General features: G+C 45.1%; 1 protein-coding gene across 1 annotated transcript; it reads left to right on the forward strand.

Moving 5' to 3' along the window:
• Nucleotides 1-808: 808 nt before the first annotated feature.
• Nucleotides 809-4,756, forward strand: LOC136547132 (pentatricopeptide repeat-containing protein At1g26460, mitochondrial). The gene is made up of 7 exons (XM_066539102.1): nucleotides 809-1,512; nucleotides 2,521-2,737; nucleotides 2,949-3,428; nucleotides 3,681-3,887; nucleotides 3,978-4,115; nucleotides 4,185-4,371; nucleotides 4,517-4,756. Exons 1-6 carry the CDS (start codon nucleotides 893-895, stop codon nucleotides 4,365-4,367), a joined length of 1,845 nt encoding a protein of 614 aa, XP_066395199.1. The 5' UTR covers nucleotides 809-892; the 3' UTR covers nucleotides 4,368-4,371; nucleotides 4,517-4,756.
• Nucleotides 4,757-23,732: the final 18,976 nt, after the last annotated feature.

The following is a 23,732-nucleotide window of genomic DNA, read 5'->3' on the forward strand; positions in this document are numbered from 1 at the left end:
AGGTCATTTCGCATGCTCGGTAAGCCTTTCCAGGCAGGCTGACCTACCGTATCAGCAAAAAATGATAAAAATATACGCTATTTGCGATGGGCGCAAAACGAAAGAGTGTCATACGTAACGACGACAAAAGGTTAAAAATGAGGCTTTTCCCTGTGTGTCATTATAAAAGATCGTAATCCCCTGTGTGTCCCCTGAAAAAATTCAGCGGTCTTCAGCGTCACTACTCTAACTTTTTTCGTGTCCTCCATGCCACTTCCGTCAGTTTGGACTCTAATGCCGTCAACTGCAGGTGTGAAAAGACGGAAAATGCCCTTAAGTTCAAATATGTTATTAATTTTTTTGAGCATCTTAGCGACTTCAAATGAAAAAACTCAAAATTAGAAATTTATAGATCTCGTCGAGATCTATAATTTTCATATAAAAATTATTTTCATTTAATTCCGCAAAAAAATGATTTGATACGATTAATATATCTTAGAAAAATCATATTTTTTTTGTGGAATTAAATAAAAAAAATTATATGAAAATTATAGATCTCGACGAGATCTACAACTTTCTAGTTTTGAGTTTTTTCATCTGAAGTCATTAAGATGCTAAAAAAAATTAATAACATATTTGAATTTAAGGGCATTTTTATCTTTTCACACCTACAGTTTGACAGCGTTAGAGTCTAAATTGACGGAAGTGGCATGGAGGAAAAAAAAAAAAAAAAAGTAGTGAGGCTGAAGATCTCTGAATTTTTTCAGAGCGACATGGGGTATAACGGCGCACAGCAAAAAGTCTCGTTAAAAATCCCCCGTCACGCCCGCCCATCTCAAGATCTCAGCCGCCGTCATCTCCCTCGCTCCGCCACTCCCCCACCACCCCACTAAAACCCTAATCCCTCGCCGCCATGGCTGCTGCTGCGGCGGCGGCCACCTCGCTCCTCCTACGCCACCACCGCAACCCCCACCTCCTCCTCCTCCGCGCCATGATCTCCTCCTCACGCGCGCTGCCCCAGCAGCCGGAGCTGTCCCCTGACCCGACCGCCGGCGCCCCCGACCCCGCCCCACTCCCCCCAAACCCCAGCACGGGGAGCCCCTATTACAGCCAGAACTGGCGCAACCCCGCCGCCGCCAACCCGCCCTCCTCGCTTCTGCCCACCGTCGGCAGCCCCTTCGGGGCGCGGCACCGCATGGCTGCCTTCTACGATACGCCCGACGCCGCGGGGCTCAAGGAGACGTTCGCCAAGTATATGGCGGAGCAGCGGTGGGAGGACATGAAGCATCTGTTCGACCACTGGGTGCGCTCCCTCGACGCCACCACGGGGAAGCCCAACCACCCCGACGTCGACCTCTTCAATCACTACCTCCGTGCCAACCTCATGTCGGGGGCCCTGCCGCACGAGATGCTCGATCTCGCTGACCACATGCGCGAGTTCGAGCTCGAGCCCAACACTGCATCGTACAACCTCGTGCTCAAGAGCATGGTAGCTGGGCAGGAGTCCGAGGGCGCCGAGAAGCTCATTGAACGGTTAGTGCGCTATTCTTGTATTGGCGGCATTGTCGTTGCCAAGTGCACTGGATGAGGTATTCTGATTTCTGTTCCGGCACCTAGTTTATTTACTATACTTTTATTAGGTGCGGACCTATAAAACTATATAATGGTATAACCATACAAGTATCTGCTGGGAACCTATGGATTACAGTGTTGATTTATCTTTTGTGATACCAGGATGTGGTTGATTCTGATAACTGTTGCCAAGTCTGATATGATTACTTGTATAGTTACCTGTTTTACTTTGGATATTGGTATGTTATTATAGGCTAATAGATTGATAGCTTGACCTAAGGTACACGGCATGGTCCGCATATAATTTGGATTGACACACATAATGATGGGAAATGGAAATATCGTGATCTCTCATGCTTGATGTCGGCTGGTTTTGCATTTTGTTTTTATGGATGTATGGAGGTTGTTGATCATGAGGTTCTATGAAAACTTGGCTTGCTCAGACTACCTCTATATTATGGATTTGTGATGTGTGGTCGATAGGAACTCTGTATCCTTTACATTACATAGTGTATCCTTACTTATTAAAGCGCCTTTTAGGTTAGGTTTTTAATTCCAGAAACTGGTCTTATCTACACTGCTGTAGTTTACTTCTTAAAGAAATATGTGCAGCATTGATATAACAAAGGTAATATTGGAAAAGTTTTTTATGCACATTAAATTTCTTGTATTCGAAGGGCGGGCCTGGTGCAAGCGGTAGAGTCTTACCGCCTGTGACCGGTAAGGTCCGGGGTTCGAGTCAGCGGTCTCCTCGCATTGCACAGGCGAGGGTAAGGCTTGCCACTAACACCCTTCCCCAGACCCCGCACAGAGCAGGGAGCTCTCTGCACTGGGTACGCCCCTTTAAATTTCTTGTATTCCTAACAACCTATACTATAATTTGTACCAAAACTTGTTGTTTCAAGGTCACTTTGTGACTCTACTACATTACATTTGACTATGAAATGATTCTCTATTTGTTGAAATCAGGATGCTGCAAACAGGAACATTTCCAGATGATGAATCCTACAATTTGGTTGTAGGCCTGCTTATTAGACAGAACCTTGTTGACTCATCTCTGAAGTATTTGGATCTGATTCTTAAATCAGGCTACACGCTATCACTAACTGTTTACACTGATTATATCCGAGCATGTATGAGATCCGGGAGGTTGGACACGTTGGCATCAATTATAGAGAAATGCAAGGTACATATTCTTGGAATGCTTAATCTAGTGGACCTGAGTTATTTGGGATTGTTAATTGCAGCTGGTCTCAGTTCTCAGTGTTATTTTTTTGGTTATGCACCTTTGAACCTTTGGCATTCTCATTTTTGGAATATAACCTTTTGCATGTTTATGTCAACTTGAAAAGTATCTGTCTGCCTTGTTTATGATGCTGTCTTTTTTTTTGTTCCAGACAACTGATAAGAACAAAGTTTTGTGTCCACAATGGGCCTGGTGCATTGACATAGCAGAAGCTGCATTTGAAGCTAACAATAGCAAATTATCTCTTTTTGCTTTGGAATTTCTTGCAAGATGGATTGCTCGTGGTGAGAATGTTCAACCTCCTGTTCAGCTGTCAGTTAATGAAGGTCTTGTAATATCAGCTCTGAGTGCTGCTGGCAGAACTTTTAGTACTGACCTCTTGAATGCTGCTTGGTCGCTATTACGGAAGTCCCTGCGCCAGAAAAGGGCACCCACCCCAGAGACATATCTTGCCAAGATCTATGCTCATTCATCAATTGGCCAGCTTCAAAGGGCTTTTGGTACATTGCGTGAATTTGAAAATGCCTATGGGAACTCTGAGGACATTGATTTAGAGCTCTTCTCACCATTTACTTCCTTGCATCCTCTTGTTGTTGCTTGCTGCAAAGATGGCTTTAGCACACTGGATTCGGTATATTCATGCCACTTGTTATACATGATTCATTAAGATGGCCATTTGTACTTTTATTTTGCAAAGTACTCCATCTGTTCCAAATTTTAAGTCGTTCTAGCATTTCTAGATACATAGCTTTTGCTACGCTCCTAGATATACATTATGTCTAGATACGTAATAAAAGCTACGTATATAGAAAAACCAGAACGACTTACAATTGGAATGGAGGGAGTAGGACGGAACCCTAATCGCATAAATTCCTCTCCGCAGGTTTATGTTCAGTTGGAGAATCTGAGTCGTGCAGATCCACCATACAAATCTGTTGCTGCTCTCAACTGTGTTATATTAGGGTGTGCAAACATTTGGGACATTAATCGAGCTTATGAAACTTTTGTGGCTATTAAGGAAAAATTTGAACTCACGCCTGACATTCATTCATACAATGCCCTTCTGTGTGCATTTGGAAAGTTGAAACAGGTATCGTTATTTGTATGATAAAATTTATGGCCTCTTTTTAACTTGTTCCGCAACAATTCCTTCAAATCCATTTGCCCTTTTGTATTGCAGACAGGAGAAGCATGTAATGTGTTCCAGCATGTATTAACTCTTGGTGTTAAGCCAAATGCAACAACATACTCCCTGCTTGTCGATGCCCATCTTGCCAACAAAGATCCAAAAGCTGCTCTTGCCATAATTGATGAGATGGTTAGTCCAAACTACAATTTAAGATGCATTTTCACATGGAAACTTTTTCTCTAATTATGTTCGGTTCAGGTTGATGCTGGCTTCACTCCTTCCAAGGATACCCTAAGGAAGGTTCGAAGACGGTGCTCTCGTGAATCAGACTTTGATAGTGACGAGAGAGTCCAATCCCTGGCTAAGCAGTTCAACTACCGAATGGGTGGTGAGAATCGAAGAGAGATGCTTTATAGCATAGAATACAATCCTGTGTACTGAAGCAGTAAGTACTGGTCCATCTACTGGATTTCGCCCCATGTAGTGGTTCTGTTTTCACCCTGACAATTAGTGTGGCATCTTGCTAGTTATGCTTTCCTGGCTGTTTCTCCTGACTTTATATGACGCTGGTGTTCTTTTCATTTTGATAGGCAGTTCGTGCTGAGTTTGCTGGCCGTTTGGAGAGCACGGACATTGTAGCTTGTAAATTACTTGGATGTACCAGGATTCTTAAGCAATTTTCAGTTTCTCAATCATCATTTTTGCTCGCAGGGTTGATTCTAGGACTTGCTAATAAGGCTGTCATACTATTTGTTTGTTTGAAAATCCGAAAATGTCAGTTGTTTTTTTATAAAAATTGTAGCATCTGCATGGCCCCACTTCTTACGTGACTTCTAGTTGTTTTTGGCTTTGTTTACACTTGAAACTAACGACGAAGTCCTGGGATGATTGGGTCGCAGCTTATTCTTTATGAAAATTTAATTATGTGATGACTACGGTGTGTGCACTAATTTTATGAAAACTGGCAATTTACAGTCACCTCTGATACTCTTTTTTTTTTCTACTTCTGTTTCATGCCAGAAATACACTTATTTTGGGACAGAAAATTAGTAATTTCAGACCGTTTCAGTTTTGTGATAATAATGGTAGCCGTTCTTGTTTTCGGCGTGCGGGTTCATGCTGAGGCCTAGTTGCAGTTGCTGCCCTTCCGTTTGCCTTGAAAGTATTCAGTACAAACTCTCACGGGAAGTATACTTTTAAGAAATAAAACGATGCATATTCATAGTGAACCTATAAATGTGCTTGCACACAAAAGTTGAGATGAAAGTTTGTATTGTAAAAAATATATACAAAAATAACAAATTCTAGGTTCAGATGGAATTTAACATTTTTGTATGATTTTTTAGGTTGAGTTTGCATCTTAACTTTTGTGACAAAGTCCATCTATAAATCTACTATGAATGTGCACCATATATATATATATATATATATATATATATATATATATATATATATATATATATATATATATATATATATATATATATATATATATTCCACCTAACAAATGGCCAACACGGAATATTTTTCTCAATTAGGATGGGGTCGAAAGTCTAATGGCTAATAGCCATTTCATATATTATAAGAGTACTAAGTTACTTAAACTATAAGACGTTTTGTTTCTTTCATATACATTAGTTTTGCTATATAGTTGGACGTATTTAAGAAAAACTAAAAACGTGAACTCGAAATCGCAAGTTTGCACATTCATATAGTGTACGAGAGCATCTCTCCTAAAAACATTAACTAAAACTAATATATGCACAAAACTTTTCTTATAGAAGAAACTACACGGAATGTATTTCAGTTTTTTACCAAAAAGTTATTACATGCGAATTTGTTGACCATACAAGTTTAGAAGTGCACATAGCATTTCATTTTGTTTTTATTTTGAGCATTTCAGAAACGATCTACTTGAAAATGTTCAACACTATTGCAGTTGGAGAACTTGGACATGTAACCGCTGTGAGGGAAAAAACATTCGGTTAGAATACCTAATAAAATACAATGTAACTCATGCTATACTTCTTTAATACTCCCTCCGTTCCAAATTATAAGTCTCTTTGACTTTTTTGGTTGATCCATTTTGCTATGTATTTAGACATATTATTTATCTAGATATATAGCAAAATGGATGTACAAAAAAATCAAAGTAACTTATAATTTAGAACGGAGGGAGTATGTAGTGTCGGGGGTATAAACCCGGGGTCCCCAATGGACCCACTTCCTTACAAAACTCGGCCCAGCAGGCGGCACAACGACAACACACGTCTGGACCAGCCCAGATACACAATAACAGGCCAAGACCATGATCCGGTCCCCGACCGGCACCTCCGACCAGGGCCTCCCCGAACAGGCCACGACCCGTCACAGGTAAGACGGATACGGAGCTAAAAACTCTCCTACGGCTCGTCTAGGCCTAGGAGTTCGAAAGTTGTCTCACCAACGGGTTCGATAACCGCTCCAGGCACCTTTAGAGTGAGGGGTGGAAAGGCCCAACCTCTGGGGGCGGGCCCACACTCGACCGACCTCTGGGTCGAGGGCCCCGCCTCGCGTGACCTCTAGGTCGGGGGCTCCGCACTCGCCCGATCTCTAGGTCGGGGGGCCTCACACTCGCTCGACTTCTGGGTCGGGGGCTCTGCCTCGCCCGACCTCTGGGGGTGGGCTCCATCTCGCCAGACCTCTAGGTGAGCCCTGACCGGAAGGCCTGGCCGTGGTGGAACCATAGTCCGAGTCTGACCCCTTTTCTCCGATCGAGGATATGCCGGACCTCTCCTCGCTGCTCTTTCCCTATCGACACGGTTGGGGCCAACCGGGAGCAACCGACCGGGGACGACCTCTTGGTGTGGGTCCAAGGAGCCGACGAAGCAGATAAGATAAGGCACTCAAGTCAACCGCAATATCGAGGACCGTACTTTGCCATGCCCTGTGCACCTGTAGGACGATGCCGTCGGGGCATGACTGGTGAATACGATAGAACCTACCAGACGCGTCAGAGCATAAACAGTGTTGTAGGCGCCGACGTTTGCCGTACTAGACGAACACGGTAGAGCCTGCCAGACGTGTCTGGGCATAAACAATGTTGTGGACACCGTCGTTTGCCGTACTAGGCGAACACGGTAGAGCCTGCCAGACGTGTCTAGACATAAACAGTGTTGTGGGCGTCGTCGTTTGCTGTACTAGGCGAACACGATAGAGCCTACCAGACATGTCTGAGCATAAACATTATTGTGGGCGCTAGCAGCCATCTCGTACCCGATGGAGTGAGCAACAAAACTAGGCAGCATACGTATACACTTTCTCTCTTTCTCTCTGACTTGTAAGGTCATCTCTTTTAACTATAAAAGGGGATGTGCTCTCTCTCGAAGACTTTCTCGACAACTCGAGAACACAATAGCTCAACAGCTCTAGAGACACACAGAGCATACACTCCAATACTCAGTATACGTTAGAGCCCCCGTCACTCTCGGCCACGGGGTTCGAAGCCCGACCGGGCCTTTAACACCCTCATTCTCATTCCTTACTCATTTGTAACCCCACAGCAAACTTCGAACACCTAGGCTCAGGAATAAAGTCATCGACCAACCTCAACTAGACGTAGGGCCCATTGCTTGAACCAGTATAAATCCTATGTCATTGAGTGCTATGCCACATCCGATCACAACGCACGACAAAACTATAAATATTTACTTGTTGGTAACTTTTCGCACCGACATGTAGTATCATACACTTCAATTAAATGCAACATAGGATCTTTCATTGATATGGAAAGTAACTAGATTAGAAATAGAAGAAAGATGTGTCTCATGCAAGATATAACTTTAGTACAATCTACAATGTATTGTGTTCTAACAACATAGCTATGTCATGTTTCCATTTTCATATAAACAATACAACATGAATTTATTATTTTGATTTTTGAGAGCCCACAATGAACAACAACATGGTATATGTATTAGAAATATCAATCCAAACATAAATTTATGGCACAAAAATAACTTCGGTTAGGTGGTCAATAGCTCGAAGGCTAGGCATCAGGTTGAGGTTTAGAGTCAAGGGAGGGTTCTTTAGGTGGCGACAAGTGTTGGGTGCAAGGATTTCACCTTGAAGCTCACCATAGATGAGGATGACCCAATTTTTTATAATTTGATCCTTTTTTGAAGAAAATTTACGTTTGGCCCCATAGGAGACGTAAACTCATCTTTGGATCCTAGGGGTCGGCGTCAGGACTCATGGCTCTGAGGTAACATGTCTCGGCGCCACAGATCTTGGCTCTGAGGTGCCTAGTTGTGCATAGCAGGGCATCCTACGTGGTGTTGATGTGGCCGGTACCTCGGAGCCACAGATCTTGGCTCCGAGCTCAGCACCAAGATCTATGGCTTCGACCTCAGAGCCATGGATCCTAGCGCCGAGCATGGATTCAAAACCCATGGCCAAACCACAATGTGTCGGTGTAGAAGGTGACCAACAAGTAAATATTTGTAGTTTTATCGTACGTTATGATCGGAGGTGGCCTAGCACTCAATGACACGGGGTTTATACTAGTTCAGGCAACGTGCCCTACGTCCAGTTTGAGTCGATCGATGATTTTATTCTTGAGCCCAGATGCTCGAAGTTTGCAGTGAGGTTACAAACGAGAAGGAGAAAGATGGGGGGTATAAGAGGTCTGGTCGGACTCTGGTTAGAGGGACCAAAATCGACAGGAACTTCTCTATGTGCTAAGTGTTCGAGGGGGTGCTCGTGGTTTAAACCTGGTGGCTCTGCTGTTGTGTACTAGTGAACTTGATCGGTCTGATGAATCTGACCAAGCTTCATGAACCTGAATGTTGGGAGAGGACACATCCCCTTTTATAGATGAAGGGGATGGCCTTACAAGTGTGTGTGAGAGAGAGTACGTATGCTTCTAAGCCTTGTTGCCTACGTTGGTGGGTACAGGATGATGGTAGGTGCCCACAACACTGTTGGATGTCAGATACACATGGGAGGTTGCATTGTCTTGTTTGGGTATGGCAGATGTTGGTACCTGCTATACTGTTGATGCCTAGAGGCATGTGAGGAGTTTCACCATATTCACTCGGAACGGTAAATGCCAGCGCCCATAACACCATCGATGCCCAGAGGCATGTGGGGGAGCCTTATCGTATGGGAGTTAACAGCGCCCATAATACTATAGGGAAAATGTCGATGCCTACAACATTGTTTGGACTCTGTTGTGCCAGGGTAGTTGTAGAGTACTGTTTCTATAGGTGTATAGGGTACGGTCCCTAGTATCGTGGTTTGACTTGTGCGCCCTGCCTTGCTTTCTCCATTTGTTCCCCTGTCCTTTCTAAGCGGGCGTCCCCGGTCGGTTGGTCCTAGTCGGCTCTGATCGTGCCAGTCGGAGAAGAGCCATGAGTAGGGGTTTGGCACATCCCCGATCGGAGATGCATGTTGGAGTCGAAAGTAGTGCCTTGGCCAGGCCTTCCGGTTAGAGAGGCCGTTCGAAGGTGGGCTGAAGACCGAAGTGAGCGCTATGGTCGGAGAGGTGGGCCGAAGTTAGAAAATGGGCGTTGCTCCTCCTTGGCCAGACCTTTCGGTCAGTGATTGGATCACCCTTCTGGCCTATTGTTTAGATACTTGGGCCAGCCCATGAGTTGTGCGTTGTCTGCTTGGGCTGAGCCTTTGTTGGGAAGCTAATTCGTGAGGGACCCCGGGTTTATAAACCCGACAGGAGCCCCCGAGCCCTTGGGTGATTCAGGTAGAATCGTCTAGGGGATTTTTGTCTTGACGACAGGTGCGCGCGAATGCACCCACGGGTGTAGCCCCTGAGCCCCAGGGCGATTCAGGTAGAATCGTTTGGGGGGGGGGGGTTTCGTGTTGCTAGCGGGGGAGGTTTTTGTTTTGTCAGTGGGTGCATGTGAGCGCACCCTCGGGTGTAGCCCTCGAGCCCCCAGGCGATTCGGCCAGAATCATCTAGGGGGTGTTTGTTAGCGGGCGTGTGTGTGTGCTTTTTAGTCGAGATGGAGTCATCAACCAAGGCGTTGTTGCGCCGCTGAGGCGGTTTTAGTTTTAGGGATCGGGTGATACGGAGCTCGTGGGTCCTGGCGTTGGTGCACGCCGTGGGATCATGAGAGGTAGAGCTCATGGATCCTAGCATCGGTGCACGCCGTGGGATCGAGTGAGATAGTAAGTTTAGGTATCAGATGAGATGGAGCTCGCGGGTCCTGGCGTCGGTGCGCGCTGTGGGATCAGGTGAGTCGGAGTCATGGATCCTGATGGGGTGAGTTTAGGGTCGTAGACCCAGACATTTGGTGTGTAGTCGAAGCATAGCCGAGTGGATGGGGCGAGTTTAGGGTCATAGACTCAGGAGTTTGGTGTGCAGTCGAAGCATAGTCAAGTGGATAGGGGCGAGTTTGGGGTCACAGACCTAGGTGTTTTGAGTGTCTTGAGCCCCCAAGCCTCGTTGGGCTTTGGTAGGGGTCGATTTGAGTTGTGTGCGTTACCCCATCCTCGGTTTCTCACAACCAGAGGGGCTGAGTTTTGTCCCTTGTCCTGACCGCTCGGGCTCGAGTGACACGCTTGGTGAGCTTGCTAACGGGTATGATCGAGTGGAATCCGGGTTCGTCATTCGTGACGGGGTCAGCATAGCCCTCTTGTGATATTCCACTGCTCCTTTACCTACAACCCGATAGATGCTTGGGTCATTTCGGAGACCGATCCAGGTGGCCTAACGGCCTCCCCTCGATGGAGATTCTGTGGCTTGGCAAGAGGTTTAGGATCGAACGAGAAGGTTGAGATGACCCTGTCTACTTTGGGGTAGACAGGGCGAGGGCCACATAGGGCTCCATCTGCATTTTCTCCCCTGGCTCTATTTGATGTGGGGTGGCCTCGAGCCCTTCGTGGGCTAGGCTTCAAACCTCGGTTGGTCATTGCTTATGTCGAATGAGGCAACTGCCGCTTCATGATGCAACATGGAGCGTTGTGATGCATTTCGCTGCATGTGTGATGCTTAGTTCCTGAGCCCCTAGGTGGTTCAGGGCCTGAATCGTCCAAGGGACATGAGCATATGGAATGAATGCGTGTATGGATGTATGAAATTATTATAAAGAAATAGCGGGGGTCGGTAGTGTTACCTTGATGGCTCGAGTGATGGGGTTTAAAGAGCTCCGATCAGAAATGTCCGACCAGGACCCATGCTCGTCATTTGTGACGGAGTCGGCATGGCCTACATAGGGTATCCCTTCGCTCCTTACCTGTCTCTCAGTGTTATTCTGAGTCGTTCGATCGATCGAGGAAGCCCGATGGTCTCTCCTAGCGGAGATCCTATTTTGGGTTTTTCCAAGTCTCGCCTGGGGATGTGTAGAGCTACTCGTGTGCGGTGGTGCTTTGGTTCTTGTGCCTAGCTTGTGGTAGTGGTTGGCAGCACGGTAGTGGTGGGCCATGCCTAGGCCACATCTCATCTGATCAGGCGCCATTCCATTGGGCAGGGCACGTCTCATCGGTCAGGGTGCGTCCTATTTGCATTAAATGGGAAAGAGAGAGGTTTTTTCACTCCACCTTTTCGACTTTCCTGATCGGCGTGCCTTCCCCAACTGTTGCACCCTTTTCCTTAAGTAGGAGAAGGGAGAAGGTTTTTGCCCCGTTCTTTTGCCTATTCCCCATCTGCCTCCTCCTCTCATTTTCCTTCTTGCCGAGAGCATCTTTGAGAGCCATGGTGGTTCCTAGAAAAGAAAAGGGTGAGAGCTAGAGAGAGAGGAAAAACTCACAAATCCTTTCATGAATCCAGAGCAAGATGTCGGACTGGAGGTCATCCACTATGAGGGAGTCGATGTTGAAGGCCTTCGCCGTGAAGGGGTTTCTGTCGCTGAAGGAGGTGGCACACTGGAGGACTCCTGAGAGGGAGGAGTTTCTGCAACCTCGGCCCAACGAGGTGGTTTTCTTTCTTGCCTTCCATGAGTATGGGTTAGGATACCCCACGCACTGGTTCCTACGTGGACTCCTCAATGAGTGGGGTCTAGAGCTGCAGCACCTCAATCCAACGGGGGTGTTGCACATCGCCAGCTTCGTAACTATCTATGAGGCCTTCCTCAGGATGGAGCCGCACATGGACTTCTTCTGGCAGCTATTCTCTAGGCGAGCTTTGCCAGTGGGGAATCCGCCCATGGTTGTGCCTATGGGGGGTTTTGCCCTACAGAGGAAACCAAGCGCAGGAGGCTCGTGTCCCACGTGCATCCCCTATGACTCTAACCGGGGGTGGCACGGGGAGTGGTTTTATATCAAGAATCCAGTGGAGGCGCCATTCCCGGCGTTCATCGGTGGGAGGCCAGAGAAGCAGGATAGTCATGGGGCTATTCCCGTCGGGAGAAGAAGAAGGTGGAGATCATCGAGGAGGAGCTCTGGAAGCTCATGCGGAGCGGCCTTGACAGGGTACGGGTGTTCCACACCCTCTACCGCTGTCGGGTTGCTCCATTGGTGGAGAGGTCACAACTGATGTGGAGGTACAATAGCCCATCGGATCCTGATCACGCATCACCAGAGGAGTTGCCGGATGAAGAGTTCTAGAGTCGCCTTGATTGGGTGCTGTAGCTGAAGCCCAAAGAGAAGGTCGATGGAAAGCCCATACCTCTCAATGCCTCAGTGGTGTCCAAACTGGTATGCTCCTCTTTCTTTACGTCGTGTTCTTTTCCCCTTTGCTCTCCTACCTTTTTTGATTTTTGAGTTGCCTATTTCGTAGGGACTTGATGCTTATAGGTCCTGGCCGCATGTTTCAAAGGGGCCGGAGGGTGTGGCTCAGTAGGCCGCCTAGAAAGTGGTGGTGGATGCTAGGAAGAAAAAGAAAGCTGAGGTGGCTCAGCGGAAGTATAAGAAGGAGAAGGAGATTGTCTGGCGCATGAAGGCCAGGGAAAATAAGAGTGACGTTGAGTCCAAGCTCAAGTCGGAGGATCCCATAGATGTGAATGACATGGTTTTCTCTAAGGAGGAGGAAAGTCCGGAGGTCATTTTGACCTCGGCGGAGCGTCATGACCCTACGACGATGTCCACTGGTGATGAGCAGGAGGTGGAGAGGCGCATCGAGGTTCTCGTGCTAAGGAAGCATGCGGCGAGCATAAACGCCGTTAGTGAATGGGAGGCGAAGCAGGCGCGGTCGCCGCGCCCCTCGATGGCGTCACCGGTCTTGTCCCTGCCTACAATGGGCACAATCGAGCAAGCTAGGCGGTCAGAGGAGCTGGCTTGCACCCATGCATCATTGGGACCGGTGCCAGTGCATGACTCACAGCGGGAGGATACCCCGTCTGCCACTCCGATCGGCGCATCCCGAGCCAAAGGTCATGGTGACCCATAGGCCGAGCAGGAGCCGGTCGGGATGACTCCACCCCTGGCTGAAGTGAGGGGGCATAGGTCATAGCCTAGGAGTGATCCTCGCCCTGTGGGCCCATCGATGCCAGGTCTTGGCTTCAAAGTCATGCCATTTACCTCCTAGTATGTTCTTCTTTGTTTCTTTTTGATCTTGTTGTTGAGTCTTTTTTGGAGTATGACGGACCCGTACTCTTTGTCAGTGGCCAGACGATGATAGGGTTGAGTATCGCCCCAACTCCTATGCAGGAGGTTTGGAGGCCCACCCTACAGTGAGTCGCGGTGAGCGGCGGGGGGAATAGGGTGGTGGCAGTGAACCCTTCCCTTCTAGGGGTGGTGCTCCCTAGGTCGGTTGCTGGTACGACGATAGTGGTGGTGGCGGTGCTAGCGGCGATCCTAGTGGTGACCATGGAGGCTTCGCCAGTGCTGTCCCTTATGGCTCACCCTCGTGGTCAGAGCTAAAAATGCCAGGGGGAGACACAACCAGGATAGAGTCAGAATGCCCATCGGCAGCCCGTGCAACTGATGTGGTGGAGATCCCATCCGATGACGAAGCAGATGACATGGTGGAGCTACTGGTGCCATCGCGGGAGTTGGTGGTGGTTCGACCGAAGGCTAGGCCCTCCAGCGGGCTACCGGAGGGTGATCTAGAGTGGCCCTGCCCCGAGGACCTGTCAAAGGTGTGGTTTGTCCTTCAGGATTCCCTAGAGTGTCAGCTCTAGGACATCTTTGGGGGGAAAGGACTTGCCATGGAGTCTGAACTTGCCAACCTATCGGTGAAGCTCGAGGACGCCTAGGAGTGGGTTAAGTCCACCCAATAGTTAGTCAAGGTCAGCATACAGCTCGCTGTGGAGGTGAGTTTCCCATATTTGTCCTTGACCCGGATGGATGAGCTTGATCATTAGCTAGAGTCCACCTACCGTGAGTCCTAGGACCAGGCAATCGAGGTGACTGCGGTGCGAGCGAAGGAGCAGCGTGTAGTGGAGCGGGCGACCGTCGCCGAGCGGGGGCTTGAGGGTGCGAAGGCCTACCAGGCAGAGACCAAGGCAAGGTTGTGGAAATCCCTAATGGACACCGAGGCGGCACTCCAAAAATCCCTGGAGACCCTTGAGTCAGAGCAGAGCGCCTTGGTGTCAGAGCAGAATGCCCTAGAGTTGGCGCAAAAGGCCCTGGAGTCAGAGCAAAAGGCCTGGTCAGAGGCAGACTAGGAAGTGCTCATGCTTTAGGGCCGGGTGATGGGGACAGAGGAGGTGAGCGCCCAGATGCACGAGTAGGTGGCCCAGCAGGCGGAGGAATTCTCCACCCTTGAGAACTTCCACCTTGGTACCTACCTTTTCTATTTTTTGTCGCATTGGTTTCTTCCTTCAGCCTATTTCTGTGCTTGTCGCCCTTCTTCCAGAGCTGGGTGGAAAGGTGAAGTCGTTGGAGCGGGACCTGGAGACGGTGAAGGTGACTTTTGGACGAAATGCAGAGGAGCTAACCAAGTCCCTTGAAGAGCGATGTGCTCTTGAGGGGAAACTTGACTAGATCCGTAATGTTGCCCAACTTGTCATCTCAGAGGTTTTCGGGTCGGCTCCAAGCACTAGCGTGCTCGCCGTCCAGCTGGAGGAGGTTCCGAATGAGGTCTGGGCCCTTATCACAAGCGGGCTGTTCTATAGAGCATCAGGGGTGTTTGACTTCAGTGGCGACATACCACCCAAACCTAGACTTGGCCACTATCTGTAGCGGGTATGCCGATGGCTTGAGCACGGAGGACATCCAATCGCTCGGGGAGAGCTTGTGGCCGCAAACAAGGTGGGTGGCAGAGCAAGTCTCTACATAGTGGGTGATGGATGTCCACCATGAAGACATGGCCGGAAGCGTGCGTCGGGAGGATGTCGCCCAGCCTACGGATGGCACGGAGCCTAGGTCGAAAGTGGACGTCGTCCCGCATTCAGTAGAGCCGAATGTGGTCCCACCAGGGAGTGAGCTTAGAGATACCTAGGTGGACTACTGGTGTTTATGTGAGATACACAGGTGATTAGTCCATAGGTACATGTGTGTCAGCAACGTATGCCATGAAGGTGAAAATGGCTTGGAGATGTTGCAAAGCTCACACATGTGATGATGAAGGAGCTCATTGCAAATGAGACATTACATTGAGTCATGTGATCAAGGTGGAGAAGATCAAGACATAACTTGGCTTGATGGACTGGTTGCAAGCGTGAAGGGCAAGTTGGAGGCTTTGGAGTGATAGACCGCATGGCAGTGAAGATTAAGCAAGACTTGACGCTGATGGACGAAGGCAATGGTGAAAAGTAAGTGAAGTCAAGATCGATGAACCAATATGATCACGTGATGATATGAAGTGGATCATACCATTGTTGATCATGTTGGTGCATGTGTTGCATCAACATTGGAGGAGATGGAATGGAATGTGCAAGGCAAAGGTATAACCCAGGGCATTTCATTTCACCAGTCATATGTGTAGAGAAGTTTATGTCCGGGTTTAGGATAGATGGCCGTACTATCAAGAGGGGCAAACTTGTTTGCATATCGGTCATCTAGTGCCACTCGAGTGATCTAACTTTACATCATCGCTAGGATCGAGTGGCATGGCAAGTTGAGTGACTAATCCTTTGGAAAATGATTGTGAAAATGTTAACACACATACACATGGTGGTGTACACTTGGTGGTGTTGGTACATTTATAAAGGTGATGAAGTTGGAGTTGATGTGGATCAACTTGGTGAAGGAACAGAGGCAAGGGTGCAAAACTCCATCGGCGGAGTGTTCGCTCGTATAGTGCGGACAGTCTGATGGTGCCACCGGTGCCCTATATAGAAAAGATAGGGTCTCACAGAGTGGACCAGACGCTGGTCACGTGGTGACCAGACACTGGGGTCCTACATCTGGTCAGTGGTAGCAGAGTGCGTGTAGGCATCGGTCTTCAACCAGACGTTGGCACTGAAAGTGACCAGACGCTGGTAGGGTGCATCTAGTCAGTTCTGATGTATGGTGACATAGGCGGCGCTGGTGTTAGGCGTGTAGGCACAAAATTGATTGGACGCTAGTTTGCGTCCAGTCATGGTGAACCAAACACGTCCGATCACAAAACAGAGGCTCGGGGAGCTCTCTAGAAACGACCAGACTCAGGCGCAGTAGCGTCTAGTCATTCACTGTGCAGCGTCTGGTGGCAACTTAACCGTTGAGATTGGGCACTCAGTATTTGAAGCCAGGGATGACGTGACATCCATCTGTTGACCAGACACTGGCAGGGTGTGTCCGGTCGATCTGACCAGAGCGTCCGGTCGTCCCGAAATTTGACCAGTGAAGGGATAATGGCTAGTTTAGCCCATGGGGCTATAAATAGAAGGTGGTCTCAGCCATTGCTGGTGTGGAGCACCTCTAGGGACTTTGTGTCCATGCTTGAGAGTGCTTGGGAGCCCTCAATCTCATATATGCTTGATAGTGATCATCCAATTGTGTGAGAGAGCGAATCTAGTGCGATTGCATTATGAGGTTGCATTAAGCGACACTAGGTGATTGAGTTGCAAGCCGGTGGTGCTTGTTACTCTTGGAGGTTGCCACCTCCTAGATGGCTTGGTGGTGGTCTCCATTGAAGCCCGCAAGATGCTTATGCGGTGCTTCAGAGAAGAGCTTTGTGAGGGGCATTATGCTCGCCCCGTGGGAGCCACGAAGAGCAACTTTAGTTGAGCGTGTCATTGAGCTACCCTTACTTTTGGGGTAGGTTCTTGTGGTGCCCGACGTGCGGGTTTGGCAAGTGATGCCAATTAGCCACCAAACCATCAAGTAAGTGGTCGACACAATAGGGATGTAGCGTGTTAGCAAGCACGTGAACCTCGGGAGAAAATCACCGTGTCAACCTTGTTCTTCCCATTGGTTTACAATCCCTTTACACAAGCTTGTGATTACTTTTATATACATTATGCTTGTGTAGTTGCTCTTGTAATTAGTTAGCTTGTGTAGCTCACTAGTTACCTTCTTGCTTGTGTAGCATAGAAGTAGCTCCCTTGCATGGCTAATTTGGTTTGTGTAACCTTGTTAGTCACATTGCTTAGTTTGTGTAGCTAAGTATTTGTGCCTCTCTAATTTAGCATTGGTTGCCTTGTTATTGAGCATTGCTTGTGAGCTTAGGTAGCTTTGTGCTTTTGCTTACTAGCATGTATAGGAGCTCCCTTGTTGCTTAAAGTACTAGTGGCATAGGTTTGTGTGACCTTGCTTCTAGAATTGGTTAGGTGAGCTCTAGCTAGTCCGGCATCTTTGTTGCTTAATTAGTATCTTTGGAAGGTGCTAGAGAACATAAATAGAGAGGTGTAGTCTTGTCTAGACCGATAATTTTAATTCCGCACTTATTTCGGTTAGCCGACACGATTAATTTTAGAAAGGACTATTCACCTCCTCTAGTCCGCCATCTCGACCCTACAAGTGGTATCGGAGCTAGATCTCTCATTTATGGTCTTTACCAACCCGAGAGGATGTCGGCTTATGGGATAGATGTTGATTGTCCATATATTTTTTATGGCACACACTTTACACGATGGAAAAATGGATGATATGTAATTTTAAATTTATTTGCCCTCAAATGTGGTGGATGGTAGATATAGGCTTTTCTCATGTGTTGGATGAAGATAATCTAACTCAAGCACAAGAGAAATGTCGAGATCTCGACATCCAAGCTACTAACATCATGTATAGATCCTTGCATGATAACATCTTTGGAGAGATCATTGACATGAAGACCGCTCATGAGATTTGGAGTTATCTCAATGAGAAGTATGGGATGGTCTCTGATGATGATAATGAGCCCAAGAAAAAGGCGCATGAGTGTGTCAAGCATGATCACAATGTGGTGATTGAGAAACATTGCTCCACCTCATGGTCAAGTGATGATGATAATGATCATACCATAAGATCACTTGACAAGATTGATGATGATGCCACAAGTCATGCCAATGATGATGCTACTCCATGCACACTTGATGGTGATAATGATGGATCATGCTCGGGGTATGAGAGTGATGTTTCTTCAAGCTCTCCAACTACATCACATTGCTTCATGTCACAAGGTGACACTAAGGTATCTAATACAAATGTGATTGATCTTGATTCATATGAGGAGCTTCTAGATAGATATGATTGCATGATCGAAGCTTTAGAAAAAGAAATGGCTAAAACCAAGAAATTGAAAAATGAAAACTCTTTTCTAAAGAACACATGTGAACAACAAAAGCATCTCTTTATGTTACTACTTGTTCACATGAAGAGCTAAAATTGGCTCATGAGGAACTTAGTGTTGCTCATGATAACTTGGTACAAGACCATGCTTTTCTCACTATGGAGATTTCTAATGGAAAAACTAAAACTAGTGAGAGCTCATCACATGGGTCAATTGATCAATCACATATTGTTGCTAACCCTTGTGATGTAGGCAAGAAGCATGTATCCACCTCTTGTGATGATTTATTAGAAATGCCATGTTCTTCACAAATAGATGCTTGTCCTACTTCTATGTCTTATGAGACTAACCTTTTGAAGAAGAACAATGAGCTCAAAAATGAAGTGAAGAAATTGAGCAACAAGTTAGAGAGGTGCTACAACTCAAAAGTCACCTTTGAGCACATGTTGAAGACTCAAAGAAACTATGGTGATAAGTGTGGCCTTGGCTTCGAGAAAAGATGACAAAGGGCGAAACAAAGAGAGAGAGAAAGATGAAGAAGCTACAACAAAGAAAGCTCTCTCATACCATGTGCTATCGATGTCATGAAGCGAGACACCTTGCAAATGGTTGTCCTAACGTTGAGAAGCTCAAGAAGATAAAGAAGAAGAGAGGCTCAACCATGTGAAGTGCTTCAAGTGCCACACTTGGGGTCACCTTACCTCAATGTGTCCAACCAAGCAACTGGTGAAGCAACTAGAAGAGCCTCAACCAAAGCCACAAGTTGAGCAAAAGAAGACACCCCAAGAGCAAATCAAGATCAACCATGAAGAGGGTGGTAAATTGATGATAAAGAAGAAGAAAACTAAAAGGGGTGGAAAAGCAAGAGAAAGAGCAATGCGTCCAAGAATGAATCAAGATGCAAAGCAAATGAGCAAGAACAAAGAAGAGAAAATAGAGAAGATTGCTCACATGAGGTGCTATAGTTGTGACACATTGGGCCACCTAGCTTCAGGTTGTCCAAACAAGCTTGAGAGGAAAGCTCAAGCAAACAAGGAGAAGCAAGGCAATGAGAAACACAACATGAGCAAGGAAGAAAAGGCTCAAGCAAAGAGAAAGTGGTACTCATGTCGGGAAAGAGGACACATGGCATATTCATGTCCCCTAGGTGACATTTCTAAGCATATTTCAATTGTTGATAATAATGTGCTTAGAAAGGATGGTAATGGTACCTCTATGGTTGCTATTGTAAAACATCCCGCTACTCATACTAAGACGTTGCCTAAGTATGTTGCTCCTAACTTGAGAGGACCCAAACTTGTTTGGGTACCATCAAAAAGTGGATGATTGATTGTAGGTACCATCGGCATTGAAGATTTGAATCAATTGATTTCATATTGATCATCATATGTTGAGTTAAGATATGAAGCCTTAGTGCATATCCAAACCCAATGCCATGATAATTGAGTGAATCCAAATGTGCTACATCATACAAGTGCTATAATTCAAGTTGTTGGTGATTCATTGGATATATTTGATGACTTGCAAATAATTGAGTTGAAGCTTGCTAGTTAAATGATCATGATCTAACCAAGGTATATCTCTTGTTGATCATTTCATTTGGGTGCATATGAGTTGATTAAATTGGATAAATATGCAAAGTTTCTTGCTATAAGATGATTGAATGGATAATTGCTTAGTAATCAAGTCTAGATTGATTTTTATTGGATAAGTTCATAAGATGACATTTAGTAAGTGGATTGAATGGATATGTCTTATGGAAGTATTCAAACAAGCTAGTTTCAAGTTTGATTCATATTTGATGAAGTATAGCTCAATTGTTGAAATCTATCCTATATTGTAAAATCTGAGCTAGCTGTGATCTTAGCCATGTTTGAATGATCAAAACTTATTGGATTGGCATAAAAATTGATATAAATGCTCTAGAATTTTGGTATAAGATGTTGTACAAATTTCATGAAAAGTTGGATAAGAGATTCTTCAGTTTTGGAGTAGATCTTGTCAGCTATAGTGCAATAGTTTTTAGCTTGTAGCAGTGGTGAAAGAATTGAAATCTGGTAGCAATCTAGAAGTAAAAAAATCTCAAATTTTTACAGCTTCTAGATAACTTAGTGAAGCACATCTCCACCAAATTTGTGTCATTTGGATTTGTACTTTGGGAGATATGTATTTTTATTTGAATAGTACAAAATCTGCTAGAAAAGTGATAAATGTTGGATTGATCTAGAGTCACCTTGATTGAAAGGTCCTCAAGTTGGAAACATGTTTATAAGTAATTGAGGCACCTAAGTTTGGTTTTGAGATGATCTAGAAGCATGACAAGAAAAGAGTACAAGGTCATTTGATTATGGAGTGTACTTTACACACTTTTGGTACTCAAGATGAAGATCAAGATCAAACTCAAGTTGAAGATGAAGTTTAAGTTCTAGATATGATTGGAGATCATTTGGTAGAAAGAAAAGGACTTAAACAAGTAGAAAGAAAAGGACTTAAAGAAGGAATCAATGTTACTCATCAAGTTAAGTCCATCACTTGGATCAATCAATCAAGCTATTTCAAGTGAGTATCAAGAATTGTTCTTTGGAAAGAGGTCACTTCTCCCTAGTGTAGGGGCTTGCCGCCTATGTATATGTAAACCAAGTGTAGTACTTGGAAGGCTAACATGGAAGTGGTGATCCAAGGGACATTTGAGATGGTTAGTTGAAGCAATCAAAAGGATTGATCAAGAAAAGCAAGCAGCACCCAAAAGAGAGCTAGTCATGATATTTCAAGTGGTATTATCACACTGATGCTCTCATGCAAGCCTAATCGAAAGATGAAGCAAGCCATCCACAACAAGAAAGTGCACTTAATCATTAGTGGTATTAATTTCATATGGGTGAATTATGGAATTCAAAATGGTATCTATTGGTCTTCACCAAGCTTATAATTGGACTTCACATTGCTATTAGAGTAATGAATTAGAATCTATGTGACTATCCTCTACTCTAACATAACAAAGGTATCATTGTAATGTGCATGATCATTTCATCCCTTACTAGTATGCGGTTAGTGCATATAGTTCATACTTCATAGGATCATGCATAACAAATGAAATATTTTAATTCATAGCCTACCACTATTGCTTGAATAATTAGTTGATCTAGTGGTTAGTATATAAATTTGTTCAAGAGCTAGTGAACCCAAGTACTTGACCCAATTTGGATTGCTAACAAGTGACAAGTACAACATTGGCAAAATAACCCTTGCAAAAGGTGTAAAGAAGCTTGTCATTGGTTCAAACCGGACTTGGAAGCTTAGGTAAATCAATTTAGTTCAAGTCAACCATAGAAGCTCATGATAGTGATAAGAGTACAAGCACAAGACAACAATGCAAATGAATATCTAGTTTGTTTGTTTCAAATGGTATCTAGACTCAAGTATTTCATCAAGAATTCATAAGTGATATTTAGATCAACTCACAAGTGATATCCTATAAGTGGTGCTCATAAAGATATCAAAGGTTCAAGAAATGCTTTTTATTGATAAATCCAACAAGTGGTTCCATACTAGAAGATTCTTTCAAGTGGTATCGCATCTATACATGGTATCAATCATGCAAGATGATGGTTCCACAAGTGATCCTCAACTTTAAGTGATCATCAAATGAAGAATGCATCCCTCACCTATAAGAACTCAAGTGTATCAAGTAGATGACCCATGCTATCACATAGGGGGAGGTGTCACACAAATTAATATCAAGATCAAAGATCCTATGTGTGGTATCTCAAGAAATCCTACATAAGATACAAGTGGTACAAGTTACAAGTGGTATCTACAAGTGGTGTCATTCCAATAATCAAGTGATGTCCATAAAAAATGCAAGATTCAAATCTCAACCATCTACCCCAAATGCATACCTTTGCATCAATGAGAAGCACACCTTTTATGGAAATTGATAACAAAGGGGGAGAGATTGTACAAAGATATTAAAGTTTTAAGATTGAGATTGTACAAGGGGAAGAGATAAGATATGAAAGCTTTGGGAGAGATTGAAACAAAGAAGTAGAGGTAAGACATGGACATGGACAAAGAGAGAGCAACATTGAGGAAAAGAGATGGATCAAAATTCTTAGACAAGAGAAGCACACAAGTAGGGGGGAGTAAGCTCATGAACTTTGATTAATTGCATTTGATATGTGCATATTCATGTGCTTGCTTGCATTACATAAGTTCTTAAATTCAATATGCATGCTTGTGTGATGTATGCTAGTTGTAAAATTTGATTGATGAAATGAAAACTAGCATGCATAGGATGATAGCTAGACACTTGGTATATTTATCAAGTAATGCTAGTACCTTGCTTTTAATGTTGATCTCATGAGGTATCTAGTGCTTTTTTATTTTTCCAAGTGTTATCTAGCAAACCACTGGTGCTAAGGATGAACTTAAAGGTGCAACTCCAATTGGTATCACACTTCAAAGGTTTACTCTATACACCTTAGCATCATTTGGTAGTAATTACTCTCCCACAATTTCAATATATGCATATGTGCGAGCTTCAAACCAAACACTCTAGCACATATGTAGGGGGAGCTAATACTACCATTTTGGGTTTGTGGTACTTATCCAAAATCATTTACACATGGTAAAATTACTTGGGCAAGCAACATGAATTTAAAAGAGCTTAATTTTCATATCTTTGTAGAGTTATCATCAATTACCAAAAAGGGGGAGATTGAAAGGTTCTTGTGTGGTTTTGGTAATTGAGTGACAACCTAGGTGGACTAATGGTGTTTATGTGAGATACACAGGTGATTAGTCCATAGGTACATGTGTGTGAGCAACATATACCATAAAGGTGAAAATGGCTTAGAGATATTGCAAAGCTCACATATGTGATGATGAAGGAGCTCATTGCAAATGAGACATGACATTGAGTCATGTGATCAAGATGGAGAAGATCAAGACATAACTTGACTTGATGGACTGGTTGCAAGCAGTGAAGGGCAAGTTGGAGACTTTAGAGTGATGGACCGCATGATGGTGAAGCTTAAGCAAGACTTGGCACCGATGGACGAAGGCAACAATGAAAAGCAAGTGAAGTCAAGATCGATGAACCAATATGATCACGTGATGATATGAAGTGGATCATATCATTGTTGATCATGTTGGTGCATGTGTTGCATCAACATTGGAGGAGATGGAATGGAATGCGCAAGGCAAAGGTATAACCTAGGGCATTTCATTTCACCGGTCATACATGTGTAGAGAAGTTTATGATCGGGTTTAGGATAGATGGTCATACTATCAAT

This window comes from Miscanthus floridulus, chromosome 3 (assembly GCF_019320115.1).
Source record: "Miscanthus floridulus cultivar M001 chromosome 3, ASM1932011v1, whole genome shotgun sequence".
Lineage (NCBI taxonomy): Eukaryota > Viridiplantae > Streptophyta > Magnoliopsida > Poales > Poaceae > Miscanthus > Miscanthus floridulus.